Source organism: Pyrgilauda ruficollis, unplaced genomic scaffold (genome assembly GCF_017590135.1).
Source record: "Pyrgilauda ruficollis isolate IOZ18807 unplaced genomic scaffold, ASM1759013v1 scaffold29, whole genome shotgun sequence".
In the NCBI taxonomy this organism is placed as follows: domain Eukaryota; kingdom Metazoa; phylum Chordata; class Aves; order Passeriformes; family Passeridae; genus Pyrgilauda; species Pyrgilauda ruficollis.
The window spans coordinates 10,780,204-10,800,095 of NW_024524266.1; the positions used below are offsets into that span (position 1 = coordinate 10,780,204).

General features: G+C 35.7%; 1 protein-coding gene across 6 annotated transcripts in view; it reads right to left on the bottom strand.

The window, feature by feature from the left end:
- The window catches only part of RPS6KA3 (ribosomal protein S6 kinase A3), a 73,827-nt gene that overhangs the window by 13,651 nt on the left and 40,284 nt on the right, over positions 1-19,892 (bottom strand). For 5 of the 6 annotated variants that reach the window (XM_041472276.1, XM_041472274.1, XM_041472273.1 and 2 more), the window contains 12 exons: positions 19,338-19,418; positions 18,292-18,371; positions 15,735-15,841; positions 12,860-12,897; positions 12,350-12,492; positions 9,220-9,290; positions 4,885-4,973; positions 4,555-4,619; positions 4,355-4,457; positions 4,055-4,179; positions 2,156-2,281; positions 627-716 (listed from right to left, as the gene is read on the bottom strand). In XM_041472276.1, the coding sequence (XP_041328210.1) occupies positions 627-716; positions 2,156-2,281; positions 4,055-4,179; positions 4,355-4,457; positions 4,555-4,619; positions 4,885-4,973; positions 9,220-9,290; positions 12,350-12,492; positions 12,860-12,897; positions 15,735-15,841; positions 18,292-18,371; positions 19,338-19,418 (1,118 nt within the window). The remainder of the gene's footprint in view (positions 1-626; positions 717-2,155; positions 2,282-4,054; positions 4,180-4,354; positions 4,458-4,554; positions 4,620-4,884; positions 4,974-9,219; positions 9,291-12,349; positions 12,493-12,859; positions 12,898-15,734; positions 15,842-18,291; positions 18,372-19,337; positions 19,419-19,892) is intronic. The other variant, XM_041472279.1, reaches the window with a different exon arrangement.

Sequence of the window (19,892 nt, forward strand, 5' to 3'; positions counted from 1 at the left end):
GAATATACTGTTCACTATGAAAATGCTCTACCTCTCAGCTTATGTTACTGCTTGCATTTTATGGACAAAGTGTTTCCATGGTCAGAACAAACAATAGAAGGAAAAAATACCTAGACAGTGTTCATACAGAGGCCAGATAAAAAAAGAGTGAAAACCATGGACATGGAAAGATTTTTATCTACTACTGAGTAATACTTGCTACTGTCCATGAAAATGACTTTGGGTACTGTGCTAACAGTGAGTCTTTTGTTATATGATAATGTACATTAAAATTGCTTTCGATTAATGTAGGGAAAATCAGATTTAAAGTTAACTATGCAATCAAAAAGACTCCCTGATCCTTTAAAAACACAGCCAACATTAAATAAATTATTGTTGTGCTAAGATTTATGAAGGATGAAATATCTGACTCCTTAGAATAACACTGTACGACAATATATGCATCTTTAAAAGAAAACACAGACATCCCAGTAAAAAATTAGATACTACTGAATAAATTGCATTGTTTTATTTTTAAATACTGAAAAACATGAACATAAATCTAAAATACATAGCTTCTCGTATCTCAAATTAGAAATGATTCAAAATTGTAACACACTGAAGGATGTCTTTAAAACACTACTTACATCTTTCAGGGTAATAATATTTGGATGCTGTCCATAGCGCAGCAGGATTTCAATCTCTTCTGTTGGATCTCTTTTACTCTTGTCAATAATCTGTAAGAGCACATACAGGCATGGGCATAATTCTTTTTGTGAATCTAGAGTAATGCTTTGGTATGCTTATTAGCATCAACAGTTAAGCAGTATTTATTGTTGCAAAAGGCATGGATTATAACCAAAACCAAGTTTGTTAAATTGGAAAAGCAAGGCAAATCAAAAATGTCGGGAAAAATGAAAACATTTCCTTAAAAAATGATTTTGGAGGATAAGTGACTGTGATAAATAATGCAAGGCTTTTCAGTAGATAAGACTTCAGTGATCCATTATTTAATAAAATAGGAAGTTCCTAATTTAACACAAGATACTGGTTGGATGATGCTAATCAACTGATTTTCACAATCTAATCTCAAACATTTGGTGCAGCAAAACAAAGCAGGAGAGAAAGGGAACAAAAAAATGGAAAAGGTAAAAATTTCTCAGAGTTAATTCAAACACACATTCATTACAAAAGTCCATTTGAATCTCTGGCACTAAAGTTCACCGTGTTCAAACAAGCAAAATAATAATTTGCACTACTTAAATGTATTCTTGTTCTTCTTACTTTTTTTTCCTCTCCTTAACTGCAGAATTTCCTATAATGTCTTTTCAATTGTTACCTCTTCATCCTTATGCCTATACTGCTACCCATCCCCTGCTAACATATCAGACACTGGTATCTCATTCTTTTTTTCAAGATTCCTTGAAGAAAAAAAATGCCTAACAGAGGCAATAGAAAAGCAAGTGAATCTTCACAACAAATGTCATAGCTAGGTAGGGAATTACCAGCTATGCCAGGACTTTCTTGCAGTTTCAAGAAATTACTTCAAATTGAAAGCACAGGAGTCAAATCTGTTCCTGGCCAGAACCAGAATAAACACAAGTATTTAACTACCAGATTGAAATGGGAAGGTTTTGAGGAGGCAATCTACATACTTAATTTATCTTTGTATTTTACAAATTTAATAGTAAGCTGTTCAACAAATCAAAAAGAGAACTGCCTCATAGAATAGGATTTAAAGACTGCTTTTTTTTTTCCACTTATCAAGTCTGCTAATCCATACTCTTGCTTTCACAGAAACCATTTGGTCCCACGTTATTACACAAAGACAAAAAACCTTATCATTGCAGTTATGGGAAATCTGCTGATTTCAACTGAGAATTTAATGCCTTCATAGAAGTGCTAGAAAGCCCTACAGAATAACAAGAACAACATTAAAAACCTTGCTGAAAACCAGAAAGCCAAAACAGAGTTGAAGTTTATTCTGGAAGTTATACCAGACTAAAGACTGTTATGAATTCCTTATCCAGATGAGAATTCATGAATTTACTTTTACAGCTGTATATAAAATATTTTTATATTAAAAAATTAATTTTAATCTCTATGTTTCTCTGTGGCAAATAAAAGATGCCCAATGCTAAAATCTGAAAAGTGTGGTTTATAACAAAGTAATTACCTTTACAGCATATTCCATGTTTGAAGCTTTATGAACACATCTCTTGCAGACAGAATAAGAGCCAACTCCAATATCTTCCTTCACTTCATATCCATCAGTAAACTGAATGCTGTTCCTGTGCAACTGCTACCAAAATAACATTATCAATTAATGAATATTCTTAATGTGTAACTGATTTTTTTATTAAAATAACTTGAAAAAAATTCCTATTGATTTGCTTAAAATTTTAACTGATGACACTATTAGGTCAATGTGGTCTAAATCCCCACTACCTTCTGTTCAAAATTAGTATAAGAAAAATTATATATTACACATGCTGTAAATATTGCACACTGTATTTTAGAAATTTATGGCATTATTTTTCTGATTGCTGCTTTACTAATTTAAAGATAGAAACTCCAAACCGAAGAAAATCAGAATTCAAGACAAAATAGCAATACAACAATGGTAAAGAAGTATCACTGTCTTTATTATCTGAATAGACAGAATGCCAGCTGGAAAATTCAGACATACTGAATAGAATCAGATTGGCTGGAATTGCATGGAATGGCAGTCAAAATTCCTTTCACAGAAATAGAAAGCTGAAAGGAGGACAAGTGCTCACTCTTGTAAGGGAAGGAAATGGTGTTCTAGTGTATGGAGTTTGTGCAAAGGATGCAAAGCATTTGCAGGAAACCATCTGGGTATCCTGCAGCACAGAAAAGAGGAAATAGGAGTGAGGAAGTTATTGAGTGGCACAGAGGAAAGGCAGCAGAGAAACAGACCTTTACATGAGAAGGAAACCATATACAAAGAGCAGCAATGCCATCTACAAAACTATGTGAAAATGAAGGAGCACAGAGAAGCTTTCAGAAACTTCTAGCAAGATGCCAGGATCAGAAATAATTCTGATGCATATATCACATATCAAATCAGAAAGCTTCTTGAGAATAAAAAAGGGTCTGAAGTTATATTTTAAAAAAATTTATTACACATGAAATACTAATGTGTAGAAAAGCATGTTGTGACAATTCTAGATATGAAAGTGTTAAAAGAAATACAAGGGCTATTCACATTCTGTATAAATTGTGGGGTTTTTTTAAAATTTTCTCAGACATTTGCAAAATACCAGAGCACTGAAAAATACAAATAAACCAAATCATACAGATAAATCCAATCATAAATCCAATCATTTATTCCTACCTATACATTAAGAAGTTCTCAACAAAATTTAGATAATGAGTTGGTTTTCATCACTCAGTAATTATTAAAAGCAGAGAGAGGAGGTAGAAATATAATTTTTACAGAGGTTTCCTCTTCCAAGTGACAACCTCACAATTATTAATACGGGAGACTCTACTGGAGGCATTCAAACACATCAAGGAAGCCAAAGCTTGAGTGTGCACTGTAACACCGACTTGGTATGATGCACTGCTATCAGCCACAAAAAGCAGAGATTAGCTAACTAACTTCAGGTGGCTTAGGAGGGACAGAATATGTCCTGGGCCATGGATTCCAGCAGTCCACAACATCCAGATACAATTCACGATCACAGTCCAGTGCCTCCTACTACTGCATTGCAGGAGTCAACTGACATTTTCATGTATGGGGGAAAAAAACCAATAAATTAATATATCTGTTATTCCACTCCACCTTATAGTTATGGCTTGACATGAAAGAGTTAATACAGTACAGATGGTAGAAGGTTTTCATTTAAGGTTGAAGCCCATTTCAACCTGTGGCTCAGGTAATTATACAGGTCCTGTACCTTCAGAGATTTTGTTTGGATGAAATAATCTGATCTTTACTTTTCCTGTCTAAAAGATGACAATGATTTTTTCATGATACTTCATTCTGTGACAAGGAAACAATCCATCCACCAAGAGACAGCACTGATTTTTTTTTATTAGATGTACTCACCTGGACAATTGAATGCACTCCAACTGTCTGCATTGCTTGGCTTTCATCATCTGACGCAATAGCTACAAAGCTAAATCCCCGAAAAAGCTGATGTGCATTAGCACTGGGTGGAATACCAGGCGAATCTGAAAAATACATCATCTACTTACAAGCAGAGTCTTTACATGTAGATATAAATTAAGTACTGAAATTTTGCACCTTGAGTTTGTAAAGACAATTTCTATCAAATTTTGAATTAAAAAATTTGAAATTCAAATTCTGTCTTTTGAATACGTAAATTCTCCATTCATAGCTCTTTACCTTTTGGAGTTTTTGCCGTAAACTCAGGGTCAAAATAAAATGTATCCTCAGGTCTGCCAGTTGCAGGTTTAAAAGGAGGATGAATTTCTCTCCGGTACAATTTCTGAAGAGAAATGATAAATTGTAAATGGAAAAGTTATATGATACCATGAAAGACTTAACCAAGAAATTTACTGGATTGATTTTAATTAGATACTCACATTCCAATCTATTTTGGAAAAGAATGCATGCCTCTTAATTTCTTCTACTCCATCTGGACCTGCTCCTTTTATAAGGAAGAAAAATGTCTATGAGTTATTTTCTTATTGGTAAAAGGAATGGCTAGCAAAATTATATTTCTTATTCCTTCTGCATTAATTTTAGATGTATGACTAGCAGAAATGATAATACTTTGGTGATCACTTGAAGGGCAAACTACATTCTTCTTTTAAAGTCCATTTTACATAGGAAACAAAATTTTAGTCAGTTTAATGATCACTGATGTTATGAATATTAGGAACAAACTAAAAATATTCTGCTAAAAAGTTTACCTAATCTGTTTGCTGGGTTTCTTTTGAAGAGCATTCGCAGGAGACTCTGTGCTTCAAGACTCAAGAACTGGGGCATTCCGAGTTTGGCCCTAGAGAATAAAAATAATTAATAGTATACAAACGTATCTAGGTAAGAATTAACTCTGCATTCCCCCTGTCCTTTGCCATTCAACAAGTCCATAATAAATGAAGTAGCATCACTGAGAAATTGCCTTCAGACATCAGACACAGAGGAAAAGTGCTGTCAGTCATGTAAACATATTTGGGTTTTTAAAATTTTTTTCAAAGTACTATAGTATTTTCAGTAATTTTAAAAAATATTTAAATATTTAAGTAGAGGAAAAGGTGGAAAAGCACATAGAGAAGAATAGCTAGAGAAGAGCAGTTTATAAACTTGTAAATTTTCATAATATGCTTTGATCCACTTTATAGGTCCAGTTACTAGCAAATGACACCAAACAAAGCATTCTGATAATTACATAATAGAAGTTCTAAGAAAAGTACCACATTATGACACACACCAAGATGACCCTGGAAACAAACTAGAATACAGAAATTCAATTAAGGTAGGACAGATCTTGCCGGATCAGCTGGTAAAAAAAAACAAACAAAAAACCCAACAAAAAAACCCACTCCTCTTTTCCTTTTTGCTTCCCTCCCCAATCTATTTCAAATAATACTTTTACAATTTGCCAGCCTTGCATTTTCAGATTTAAGCTTTTGTACTTTAATTTCATTTTATTTTGTAATCCTTGTCATATTTTCTTCCTCTCCATTTAATGTTGAGCCTTCATTCTCTCACCGTTACTAGGTCTTACTTTTTCTTGTAACTATGATAATGGTAAGCAGGGATATAATTCCCTCCTTTCCACCACTAATTCAACCTGGAGCTTGTATTTTTCTGTAACAGTCCACGACACAAGCTCTGTGTTTCAATCAGAACTTGATTTGTCTTGTATTCCAGGACAAATCAACTTGATTTGTCTTTCTTGTATTTGTAGATATTCACCTCTGCATCACTTGTGTAAATGCATACGTGTTGCCACTGATTCACTATTCATTACTTCCAAACTAGAACGCAGTAAATTTTCCATTCCTTTCAGCATTAAAAAAGCTAGGGCAGGGAGGAGGAAAATCTGAAAAACATTGGCTTCTTTAGGCTCTTCAATAACATACTACAGACAGACCAAGGCCACCAATGGAGGGGAGGAATGGGCAGTGGGGCATCCAACTGTTCCTGACTGGCATGCACCGCCACCTTTCACAAAATCCTGTATCAGGCACATGACAGAGGAGAAGGAAAGGCAATTGCCAGGTCCTCAGAGGTCCTATATTATGCAGCTACATGAGTGACAGCAATTTTTTTCTGACATTCTGGATGGACAATGGCAAAATTTTATATGAAGGGATACCACTTAAGTAAAGGAGAAAAATGTTTAAAAAATTAACTTAGTTGCAGCAACCCGTGATTTCTTCAAACTGCAGGGTTTCCCAGTTTTAGGTAAAACACACAAGAATAAACAAAAATTTGTCTTGATAATGTTGTGAGAAATAAAGAACCCCCCCAAAAAATCTGTTGTAAGAAGAATGCATTTTCTGTGGATTTTTAGGAACAGAAGGTAAGAAAAGCAGTTTATTGTAAATATACATGATGGAAACCAGAACTCATAAGCACATCTGTCCATTTTAAAGTTTTATGAAAAATTTAAGGAAAAATATACTACGTATGCGAAAAATAAAAAGAAAACATAGACAAGAAAAAAAGTGTGGACTTAATCAGAAAACACTTCAAAATATCTTCTGGTTTTCAGCTGCTTTTATGACCAAAAGAAAAACACTTCTATGCAAGATAATATTCGTAAGAATACGGAACATTCAAAGAGGGTAAAATGTCTTTACATCATAGCACACTTTCATAGAAACCTACAATTGCTTAGGTTGGAAAAGACCTTTAAGATTATCAAGTCCAGCCATTAAGCCAGCACCACCCAGTCCACCACTAAACCATATCCCTATGTGCCACATCTTTTAAAAAAACCTCCAGCAGTGGTGAATCAGCCACTTCCCTGGGCAGCCTGTTCCAACGCTTTACAACCCTTTCAATGAAGAAATTTTTCCCAATATCCAATCTAAATCTCCCATAATGCAACTTGAGGTAATTTCCTCTCATCCTCTTGTTTCTTACTACGGAGAAGAGACCTACCCCACCCTGGCTACAGCCTCCTTTCAGGTAGTTGTAGAGCAATAAGGCCTCCCCTGCACATCCTCCAGAATAAACAAACCCAGATCCCTGAGCTGTTCCTCACAGAATCTGTGCTCCAGACCCTTCACTTGCTCCACTGCTCTTCTCAGGACTCTCTCCAGTACCTCAGTGTCCTCATAGTGAGAAGCCCAAAACTGGACACAGGATTTGAGGTGCAGCATCACCAATGCTGAGTACAGGGTGACAATCCCTGCCCTGGTCCTGCTGGCCACATGATTGCTGACACAGGCCAGCATGCCATTGCCCTTCTTGGCCACCTGGGCACACACTGGCTTATGTTCAGCAGTTGTTGACCAACACTCCCTGGTGCTTTTCTACCAGGCAACTTTGCAGCCACTCTTCCCTAAGCCTGGCATGGCTGTTGTGATCCAAGTGTAGGACCTGGCACTTGGCCCCACTGAACCTCATCCTATTGGCCTCATTCCCATTGATTCAGCCTGTCCAGATCCCTCTCTAGAGCCTTCCTACCCTCCAGCAGATCCATATTCCCTCTTATCCAGGTTGGGGGCACCTGCAAACTGTCACTCAATCCCCTTGTCCAGGTCGTTGATACAGATGTTAAACAGCCCTGGCCCCTCAGGAACACCAGTTGTGACTGGCCATCAGCTGGATTTCACTCCATTCAGCACCACTCTCTGGGCTATGAATGACTATGAACATAATTACCTGGAGAAATGCAAGGATATTCTACATGGCAGCTGAATACAGAAGATATTTATAGCAACAGTGAAAAGACTGTTGAGGAACAGAGCAGAGTCACATGCAGGCAAAGAGATGAGAAAGATATGACTCATGAGACACATAGGAAAAAATGCATGGCTCCTGAAGCAAGTGAGAGTGCAGAACTATCTCAGACTAAACTTCTTGTAAATAGGAGGTGGTCAGAAGGAGTTTATGCTTGCTGTGAATAGATAGAACTTTTTAGTTAAAAGACATTGAGTAATCACAACATGAAGATTTGATCTCACATAGTGCTGAGGCAGCAGAAGAAATTAGTATCACTAAATATATTTGCAAATAAGATGAAGAAAAAAAAACAAGGGGAAAGAATAACATAATGTGTGCATTATGAAAGCAAAAGCCAGGAAAACAATGAGTATGTTTTCTAGTGGTTTTCACATTGTAATTATTTAGAGAAAAGATGAAAGAGTTCCATATATTTATTTTTTAAAACAGGCTTTTTAGTGCAAAAGAAATTCCAGCTTTGATATATGGATAGACAAGTGGCTAACAGGACTGAGAACAATGATAAACAATGAAGCAGAAAACAAATGAGAAAACTAAGATAATCTTATGAACTTCCATGGAAAAAAATGGTATTAGTTAAAAATAGATGGAAACAGAGAAGTGAACCTATGATATGAGGAAACAGACTTGTTTGCACAGTGTTTGGCTACAGTCCCAAAAATGGGGCATTTACACCATAGGTTGTACTAGTTTAGAGAATATATGGGGAACTGCAAGGAAAAAAGCAGACCTCCTTTAGCAAAAACAAGAACATAAACTGCATGAAGGAAAGTAATTCCCACAACAGAGCTAATGCAAAATCTGTGCTGAAAATAGCAAACGGAAAAATTGGAGCTAAGGCGAGTCATAGGAGAGTACAGAAGGGAGGAGTATTGGGGAGGCAAGTTGTTGGCAGCACCATTAATATAGAGGTAGGGTGAGGAGCTGGTAAGATAAAGAAGGATGAAGAGTGAAAATACTTTCTCAAAAAAACTCCAAAAACCTAAAATAAAGGAAGAAAAAAAAACCCAACAAGGAAAAAATGTACATGTTATCAAAAAGGATAAGAAAGTTAAAAAAATATTATGGAAATAAGATGGGAGAGATCACATGGCTGGAGAAATTATTACAGATTAAAGAGCTGCTATGAAATCCTTTGTACCTGGTATGGTGGAAGAATAGTGAAGCAAATTAGATAGGCAGCAAAGGGAATTAATAATTTGGAATAGGGAGTGAGGATTTACCAGTACCTTTGAAAATGAGGGAGGAGTAGAAATTAGATATTGCAGCCCGGAGGGCATCCCTGTAGAATACCTGATGAGATATATAAATAAGAGTGTACTCACTTGAGAATCATAGTCATGGTTTCTTTTCTGTCTTTCCCTTGGAAAGGTAGAGTACCAGTGAGCATTTCAAACTGTATAGAGTAAAACTTTCATCAATTACATTACCTGGACAAAAACTAATTTTTGACAAAACTACTTAGCATCTTAACCTTCCAAAATTCATGCATGCTAACAATCAAGTCTGCGCAAAACAACTTCATTGTACAGTTTCAATTGCTAAGAACATTGAGCAGCCTTTGCCATTTTTAAAGCTGCAAATATTTTCCTATATTGGTAACTTGCTTTACATCTTTTTATCTGAACAACTTAGACTATAATGTTCTGTGTTTAATTTCTGCCTAAAAATTTTGTTCTAGGAAGGCTTGATCTGAACAACTATATTTTTAGTTTTAAACAAAGGGGAGGAGGTAGGGAAAAAGGTTTTCCTTTCAGAAGTTAGTGATGATTTCTCCTCATGCAGAAATTTTTAAAAAGGTCAAAATTTTGAAAATTGGCATGTACATAGCCTTCATTGGGAAGGGGAAAAGGTTAGCTGATTGACAAAGACATGCATGATGAAAAGTGGTTACTGTATGCATACAGTGGAAATAAAGCCTGAAGGAACACGCAAGAGTTACACAGTACGTGCATGCACATTCTACAGTGCCTGGCAGTAAGCAACAGACACTGCTAAAATACTGATTTGTTCTGAAAGTGACTGAGTAAAAATAGATGAATATAAAGGCACTCCTGCTGGACTGCAGTGTGCTGCAGGGATATCAGATCTAAGTGAGGCAGTGAAAGCAGTCCGGCAGCAGTCATGGCAGCCAGCACTTAGGCAGAAATTGGATTTTTTTTGTTTAAAGATTTCAAAACAATTTAGTTCAATGCAATTTTATGGCATACAGTTAACAACACCAAAATTAAAATAATTATAAAGGAACACTCTGCACAGCTTATGCAAACTTAAGTCATCTTGAACACAAGGTATCCTCTATTCCCCTCTTTTCTGGTATGACCCAAACATTCAGCCTCCTACACATAAAAAATGGAGTGAATAACTTGAATAAATGATGTGTGACTACAGCATTTGTAGATCTACAATAAGAGCATGAAGTTGCACTAATAATATTCTTTAAAACACCATTTTATTGAAACAAAATTTGAATTTCTTACTGCCATCTCTTCACCACTGGTAAATATAGTCTAGGTAATATTTCTTACTGGTACATTAAAAAAATTAAATTTAATAATAATGCTAACACAAAAAAAGACTACTTTTAACTTTAACTCCTAAGACAACTGTCAGGAAGATGTGAGAGGGATAAGTCAGAACTGTATGTAGAAAAAAAAATTTTGTTTGTGGTTTAGAAAGATCTTCACAAGGTGCACTTAAAAAAAAAACTTTTTTAAAAAGGTAAATTTGGAGTGCTCCACTTACACTTGCATGAAATACAGTTTCTTTAACAAGCTCCTAATTTGTCACAAGCACACATATTTGTATTAACAGCTCAACATGTCACCCCTCCCAAATACTATATTCCAACATTAACAGGCCAATAGTACTTATAGAATAAGCCAACATTGGCCTTTCCTACTTATGTTTTATTTGAGGAGCAGAGTATCTCAGTGCTTCTAAAAACTTTAAAACTGTCACTGTTTTAAAGGACCAACTGGAATATATTTCTTAACAATGGCTTAAGCATACTTCATGTCTAGCAGCACAAGAAAAGAAGCCAAATGATTTGTTGAAGTATCTTTAAAGTCTCCATTTCTATACTGTAACTTCTGTTCACTCTAGTTACTGTGTACTCATACCACACCAACCATCATTTGAATTTTTGATCAGCTCAGAAATTAAGAATGAGTTAAAGGTGGATACTTACAGATTGGTTATGAAAATTACAAACTATAAATGCAAGAAATAAAAATATGTCCTAGAAAAAGTTGCACTGTATTTCATATACTACTTTATAGAATTTGGATTTTAAGGTCATATATTTGTATTCAAAGTAGAAGCCAAAGTATTTAACATGCAGTGCACTTAAGACTGTGAAAGCCACCCCAATCACAGCTAAACATCTTACAGCAATTTTCAATGATACCATATCCACTTGATAAACACCAAATTATGTTTTCTAGCTTTATAAATTAAAGCTGAAGTTTAATTATGTTTGTGTTATCAACAACAAATATTCTGCAGCTACATTGTAATTATCTTTTAATTGACTGTTCTTAATGATAAAATGTGTAGTTGTGAGGAGTGTGTGCGCTTGTCTGGAGAGAGTTCAGTTATCAGGTGCTACTTTTACATAGTCAGTTTTCAGACCACAACAGCATTCTAATCATCATAAAGCCATAGGATGACCTATTTTCAGACACAAGAGTCCTTCTTGTACTATAAAAGCACACACATTAGTTGTACTGTTACAGTTATGTAGCAGAAGCAGTAAGAAATTAACACTTTTATACAACTGCCTAATTTCCATGTCAAAAATGCACACAAATATTTTAAACATTAAAAGTCTTTCAGCATTACTTAAATAACAAACATGATATATTATTATTTTCTGATTTATATTCCATAAACATAATATTTCCCCTGATCCTGCAACTTTACAGTAATTACCCCTTGCAGAAACACCATAAGCAACTGAGAAACTATATCCCATACCAGGTCAGTGTAATTTAAATCAATTTGATGTGTGAGAACAACAGGTGAACAGTTGTCATTATTCCACTAACTTGTAATTACAACATAGATTCTAATTAGAAAGTTGCCAATCACCTTTTTCCTCTTGAATGTAAATTCAAATTTAAAATTTGAATATGAATTTCTTCCCCACTTTGGAATAGACAGCATTTTTCTGTATACTTCTGTATTTCTCTTGGTCCTCATAACATTCAAACTACTATAGATATAAAATATTTGAATTAAATTATAATAAAAATATGGTATATTATTGGTGTTGATATGAAACCTAGTCCATGTTCTTGATCAAACACCGTGGTGTTACTGATTTCACACAATTTAGACTTCCTTTGTAATTAAAATTAACATAAAGCTCACCTTAGGGGTTAGTGTTTGATTTGTTTCAGCAGACCTTGCAAATCACAATTTTGCTATTATTTACATTTACCAGAAACCTACCATTAAAACACCAAAAGACCACCAGTCTGCACTCTGTGTATGGCCTCGTCTGTTAACAACTTCTGGTGCCATATATTCCACTGTTCCACAGAAAGAGTAGGCTTTTTTTTCATGATCAATTGACTCCTTACTTAAGCCAAAATCTGAAAGGAAAAAAATATTTCCAAATGTAATTTTTTTTTTTAAAAAGTGCATGGTTGATACTTTTACCATAATATGAAGTGTTAGGCTTTTATCATTCGTATAGAGAACTGAACACTAATATGGGACTTACAGGATTCTCCTTCCCTCCCCACATTACCACAGGCCCATAACATCAGATATACTTGTAAAGCAGCTATCTTATTGAAATATCCAGATTTTATTTATTTCAAGCTAATTACACTACTTGCTTCCACAGCTAAATTATTGATCAGTTAAAATTACTTATCATATTGGTTTACCAACAGGAAAATGCAAAGATTTTACTATGAACAGAAATGATCCTAGTATTGCAATTCCTTTATTCACCTGTCAATTTGATATGTCCTTCCTCATCAAGCAGGATGCTAAAAAACAATAAAAAGAATACAAAAAACTAATTAAAATATCTTATGTATTGTTTCAGACAACATATTGACAATATTTAGGAATAAACAGTAGAGGATACACAAAGACGGGGAGAATTAAAAATGCACGAAAATTATTAGACTTTCCATTCAAACTACATATTTTGATTTCCTTCTCTTACTTTTTAAATATTAAGAAACAAATTTACAAGAGTTTTATTCAAATATTTTATTAAATTCAGTAACAGTTTTGGCTATCTGCAGCACATGCAGCACAACTGTAATTGTTAAAACCAGAGACATAGTTCTATTTCTCTTATACTGGGTATGTTTTCATACATATACGTAACAGGTATTCATTTGTAATTACCATTTCAAAAGTTGTTGACCACTTCAAGTAACATCAAGTAATAAATATCCCCATGTAGGACCAAAGAACAGGACCCACAGGCCCTATACTAGGAGCAGACCTTGGGCCTCCACCTTTTCACTTCAATCACAAGAAAGGCCACACTTCTCAGAGATGCCAACTGTTCTTGACTACCACTGAATATCACTGCATTGCAAAGCATGCAAAGTATTCAAGAACTGGATTCTGTAACTCCCCTTGCACAATGGATTTAGTTCCCCCATCTGCATTTCATCCTGGGGGTCAGACATAACCCAGACCCCATTCCCTTCCTCTTTGCAGTTTCCATGGCAGGAACCATCCATGCCATATGCAAACATTGCCTTCCTGCCCACCAGCAGATCAACACTTCCACCCATCTTGGTGTTGTCTGTGGGTTTGCTCAGGGTGCACTCAATACCCTCATCCAGATCTCCAATGAAGATGCTAAATAGGACTGGTCCCAACACAGAGCCCTGGGGGTCACCACCGGTGACCAGCCTCTGGCTGGATGTAATTCCATTCACCACCACTCCCTGAGCCTGGTCAATAAATCAGTCTTTTACCCAGCACAGAGTGCACCCATCCACACCATGGGAAGCCAGTTTCTCCAGGACAATGCTGCGGGAAATGGTGTCAAAGGCATAGAGTCACAGAAGATAAGGGGCTAACACGTATGTCTCAAACACTGGAAGTCATTTGGCTCTGGGGCCAACCACAGATTGCTGGTAATAACAGATAAGGATTGCAAGTAATAAGCAAGGATTGCTGGTAATAACACACTGTGAGAAAGAACAAGATGTGCCCAGAGAAGAGGCCATGCAGAGATAGGGCAGCACTTTTCCGGGACAAACATCCTCGTTCTAATTCTTGGAGATAAGCACAACACAGTACAGCACAAGTGCAGGAATGAAGTTGATAAGCAGGCATGGAGTGTAGGGGAAGAAAAGACCACCCAATATTCCCAAAGACCCCCAACCCATTTTCCAAAAGGTCTGAAAGAACAGACTGTGCCTAACAACTAATTTCTATAGAAAACAAGAAACTTACCTTAATGGCAGGGAAACTTATCTATAAAAACAAACCCCCAACAAGCCCAGGGATTCCCCCGGACCCTGGATATTCCGCCAGTGGGACTGGCACTGTAGCCAAGACTGGTTATCTCTTTTTCTCTCTTCATCTCTTTCCCTCTTTAATTCACCTTTTCTCTCTTCCTTTTCATCTTACCCCTTTACCTAAACCTCACTGCATGTGCTTTTATAGTAGGCCAGGGACTAAAACACCAATTTCCATTTGAGGTATATAATTTCCTTTTCACCACGAGCATTTAAAAATCTTGGGTTGTCCTTTTTCCTTAAGGGTTGGATGTTACAATAGGCTTTACTAAAGTCTAGGCAGACAATATCCAGAGCCTTTCCCTCATCCACTAAGCAGGTCACCTCATCATAGAAGATGATCAGGTTGGTCAAGCGGGACCTGCCCCATACAAACCCAGGCTGGCGTGGTCTGAACCCCTGGATGTCCTGTACATGTCACAGGATGGCACTAAAGATGACGACTCCACGACCTTCCCTGACAATGAGGTCAGGCTGACATGCCTGTAGCTTCCTGGTTGGTAGCTTCTCCTTCCAACCCTTCTTATGGTTGGGTATCATATTTGCCAATTTCCAGTGGGAATCCATGGGACCTGGACTGGGACCTCTATGGTTGACCTGGACTTCTGATAAATGACTGAAAGTGGCTTGATGAGTTCTTCTACCAGCTTCCTCAGAACTCCTGTATTAGTCCTACCCAGTCCCATGGACTTTCGGGGTTCTAAATTGCATGGCAGTCTGCTGGCCATTTCCTCCTAGATTATGGGGGTTTCATTCTGCTCCCAATCTGTCCTCCAGCTCAGGGGGCTGGGCATCTTGACAACAATTGAGGCAAGAAAGGCATGAAGTACCTCAGCCTTTTCTTCATCCTTTGTTTCGCCTCACATCCAACAAAGGATGGATATTCTCCTCGGTCCTCCTTTTGCTGCTGATTTGTACAAATGTTTTTTTGTTGTCTTCTGCTTCTGAGATTTCTAACACATTGATATTCCTTTCATCCTTGCTGCTGAAAGGACCTCCATCCCTTACCTCTATGGCAGACCAAAGAACCTTGGTAGAACACTGTCCCTCAAAGAGTGGTGTGCCATCCACAGGCTTACTTCTGGCTTTGTCTCCATTCCCCTTCAAACAGAGTTTAAAGTTCCCTCAACCCCCTATAAGTCATAAGCTAAGATCCTTTTTCCTTTTTGAGACAGGTGAAATGTAACTTTTTAAATGAAAATAGCTCATAAACCTCCCCCACCTCCCTCTGTTCAATTTATATAGTAAATTACCAAAGTTTAACCGTTGGGAAAAAGGAAGAAGTGCTATAGAAATGAAATTAATACATTGCATTTCTCACAGAGGAGCCTTACTTTTCTGGTTTTAGGTCCCGGTATATTATTCCAAGACTATGTAGATGGTCTAAAGCAAGTGCTAATTCTGCCAGATAAAATTTAACGTCGTCTTCTGTGAACATCACCTGAAAAAGTAGCACAATGTATGTCACATGTGAAATCTGTACAGGTTACACCAGCACAAACTAAACAACAGTGGGTTTTTCAGAAGGGTTTCTTACAATACTTGAATTTGTCGCTACACAAAACACTAGAAAATTCAAATTTCTTGGTTACACAAAAACTAGGATTTTATAACCCACACTATTTCATACTTTAAATACTTGGACGTACTTGAAAAAGAACTTTTAAAGGCAATATATTCTTCTTTCTGCAAATTGGGAGATTATCTGTTTCTGATTGTTCAAGAAAACAGACAGACACACTGTAATGAAACTGAAATACTTTGGAAGCACTTAAATGTGACTACCTCTTGGTCAGATAGGATCATTTCATTTACAGACAACAAATGGACTAAAGAAGTCCAAATGCCTGAATTTCATCCATGAAGTAAGAAAGAAGAAAAGTATATGTATCTTGATTTTGGAAGGTTCTAGATACCTTGAGAAAGAAGCCACGGCAATGGTAAAAGCCCCAAGGCGCAGCCTGAGATGTAACTGCAGAAAGGCAGATCAAGGAGCAAACTAACAGGAGTTAACAAGGAGTAAAATGAACAGCCCGTCTAAGAGCACAGGGAGGATCCCAGGTAGCAATCCCGCTTTTTGGAATAGGAAGGTAAACTACTCACTGTTTATGTTCATTGAAATGAACATATTGACCCAGTATATCAACTGTTGTGATTCCTGACAGAATACATTACAATTCAACTCTTCTCAGACTGCAGAAAAAGATCCTGCATTATTTGATTCTATTTCAGTTGTGACTCAGTTATTTTACTTGCTTTGTTTTTAGAATCTAAGACTAATACCTTAAGATAAAGCATACAGACCCAGAAAAAAGAATGGCAATTATTATTTGTGCAAAAGCAGAAAAATTGTTTCTGCAAAGCTGAACATTGTTTTAAACAAGAGTTAAGAATGAAGAATATGTTTTCTCCTTAGTAGTTTCATGAGAGAAAGCAATACTAAAGCTTGTGCAATAGCTTGTTGCTGATGTTACTTTTACAAAAGAGCCAATATTTAGTGCAGGCATATTCAAGAAAGGAAATCTGTATAAGAAACATTTAAAAGCTCAAATAATAAAAGATTCTATGAGTAGGCTAATACACCCACACTACGCTATTTGAAACTGTTGCATAGAACTCATCTTTCCTAACCTTAAGCATCTGCACTATAGACATCTAGCTTTGAATTAATCACTTTTCCCTTTGTAATTAATAGGAAAAAGCAACAACTTTCAGTTCATCTGATCTATTTCAAAATCACATAGTGTGGTATGAGGATGACATTAATAGCATCCAGAATGCCCTTTTCACTCACCAGCTATGAACTCTGCTTAGATTCAGGTACCTATGATGAATATTTCTCATCTAACCATGTTAAATTTTATAAAATGTGAGTGGCTCAGGGTGAAAAAGTCATCAGCAGGAAGCCAATATACATTCTTTTTTGGGAATCAAGAATGAACTACAAACCTTAAGAGTATCTCAGTTTTAGAGCACTAATAACCCACTAGTTACCTGTGGCAAAACAAACGACAAAGGGCAACTTGAAACAGATGCCACCATCAAAACGAATGTAATTTATGTGGTCAGCACAGAAGTAAAGGTACATCTACATATAAAGTAAATTCCATTCTACTCTCCTCTTAATAACAATAAAGCTTTGCAGTAGTAACCCAGCTGCTCCTGATACTGTTGTGGCAAAGGAAAATGGAAAGCAGCTACAACTGCAAGTCCATGCTACCAGATGCACATTGGATACAATCTCTATCCCAACAGATGTTTGTTGTGAGAACAGGAGTAATGGATAAGAAACACTCTAAAAAAATATGGTGATACATTAGATACTAACATTTATTTCAGTAATTATAATCAAATTAAATTGAGGCAATGAAATCCTTTGAAGTTATTTCCTATATCTACACAGACACATTTACCATCATGATAGAGACAATTATTCACTTTTTGAAAATTACTAAAATAAGTAGAATACAATTCTCACTTTTTAAATATTCATACTTAATGCAATTTTGCATTCATGGGTAAAAAAAGAGAATATCTTATCTGCCCCTGAATTCTGGATATCAAAGCCAGCCATAAATTTACTTTATAAAAATCCAGGTTCTGAGTCATATATTTAAACATGGTAGCAAAAGGAGAAGATTTTGCCAGGTATAAAAAGCAGCACAGAAAGATGCTTGTCTAAGACTTTTTTCAGAAATAATGTAAATTGCCATCAGCCCATCCATGAAGTGACTGTACAAAAAAACCCAACCAAACAAAACATGTACCTGGTTAAAAACAGATCAAAATTTTATTCAATGAAAACTGAATTTAAAATGTAAATTCTCCTAATACAGACAATTTATAGTCAAATTCTATCAATAGACAATTTTTCAAATTGAAAAAGTATACCTCTTTGGATAAACGTGTAAACAAGTCTCCTCCCCTGAGAAAATCCAAAATAAGATACAGCTTCCCTTCTGTTTGAAAAGCTGAAAAGATCAATTAAAAAAATTAAATATCACCTAACTTTATCCATGATTAGGAAAGTAACATATCAAATAATTCACCCTTATTTTCCTTATTAAAATTAATTTCTCTTTCTCCTTTGAGAGAAAATGTATTGAAATGAATAAGGTAACTGATCCTCTACCATGGACCAAGTAATTCCCATGCTATATGAAAGTAAAGCAAATCACCAATAAAGTTCTTTAAAAAATCAACTTTACTTAGGTTAGCCAGCATTTTATTTCCAATTTTAAAGAAAGAAGCTAGACTTAAAAGGGCAAACTAGTAACTAATGAACTTTTTAAAATCTCTAGAAACTCAGCTTAAGAGAGACAATCTAGTCTGCAAAAAAATGGCAAATAAAATAATGAAAGGTACATAACTTAAGCCACTTTAAAAAGTGAGAGAGACATGAGGTTTAACTATAGGAAAAAAAAAAACCCTAAAAGAAAAATATGAGTTGAAAAAACCCCAAACCAAAACAAACCAGAAACTCCCCTTTCTTTCCACATGTTAAAAGTACTGATATCCTCCCCTCTTACACATAAGTATTGTGCTACAGATGCTCATACTATTCAAATTAAAAGGTTAATTTCCACCAACCATTGCATACATTTTCTATAGAATAAACAAAGCAACTGTAAGAAATAACTTAAAAAATTTATATCATACAAAAGATTAGAGTTTTTGGAAAATAATGGCTAGTTATTAATAGGTAACTGCTTTTAATAACACAAAGGGCTACAGAGTTTTACAGAGTCTTATAAAGATTTAACACTACATGAAGTCAGTCATGTGCTTCTTTTGCAAGAGAATTATTACAGAGCAAGTCTGCACAATTGGGACTTAACACTCTAAAAGTTCTATGATTTTCTGAACCACAGAGGAAATATTAAAAGCTTTCCTGACAAACACTCTATGCTATAAAAATGAATTTTTCTGCAACTCACCATAATGTAACTTGACAATAAAAGGATGGTTAACTTCCACTAGGATATCACGTTCCATTTTTGTCCGCACCCGATCTCGAACTACAACAGAACATGAGCAGGCAAGATTAAAAAAAACCAAAACATTATGACTCAGTATTTCTCAGATGTTTCCTGATGTACTTCCTTTTGTGTAATATTATAATTGTCTGCAGGTCATTATACTGTACACACCTTAGAACTGGGAGAATTTACTACACATTTTTTTCTGATAAATTTCTTTATACATTTTGATTTTCTTCAGTTTTTGCTATTGACAAAACCTAACATTAGGCAAATAAATTTAACAAAAGCACGTGAGAAAACACAGCCACCCTTCAGTCTGCTCAATACTTAGTAAACCTTTCAAACATCACAGCAAAACTGCCACAGCTATGTACAAAACATTCTGCTAGTAAAAAGCACAGAGAATTAAAGTCATGGCAAAACAAACACAGCATAAATATAACCATACTATCATAAAGATGTTTATATTGGTTTAACTCATTAAACAACTCACACTAATAAAATATCAAG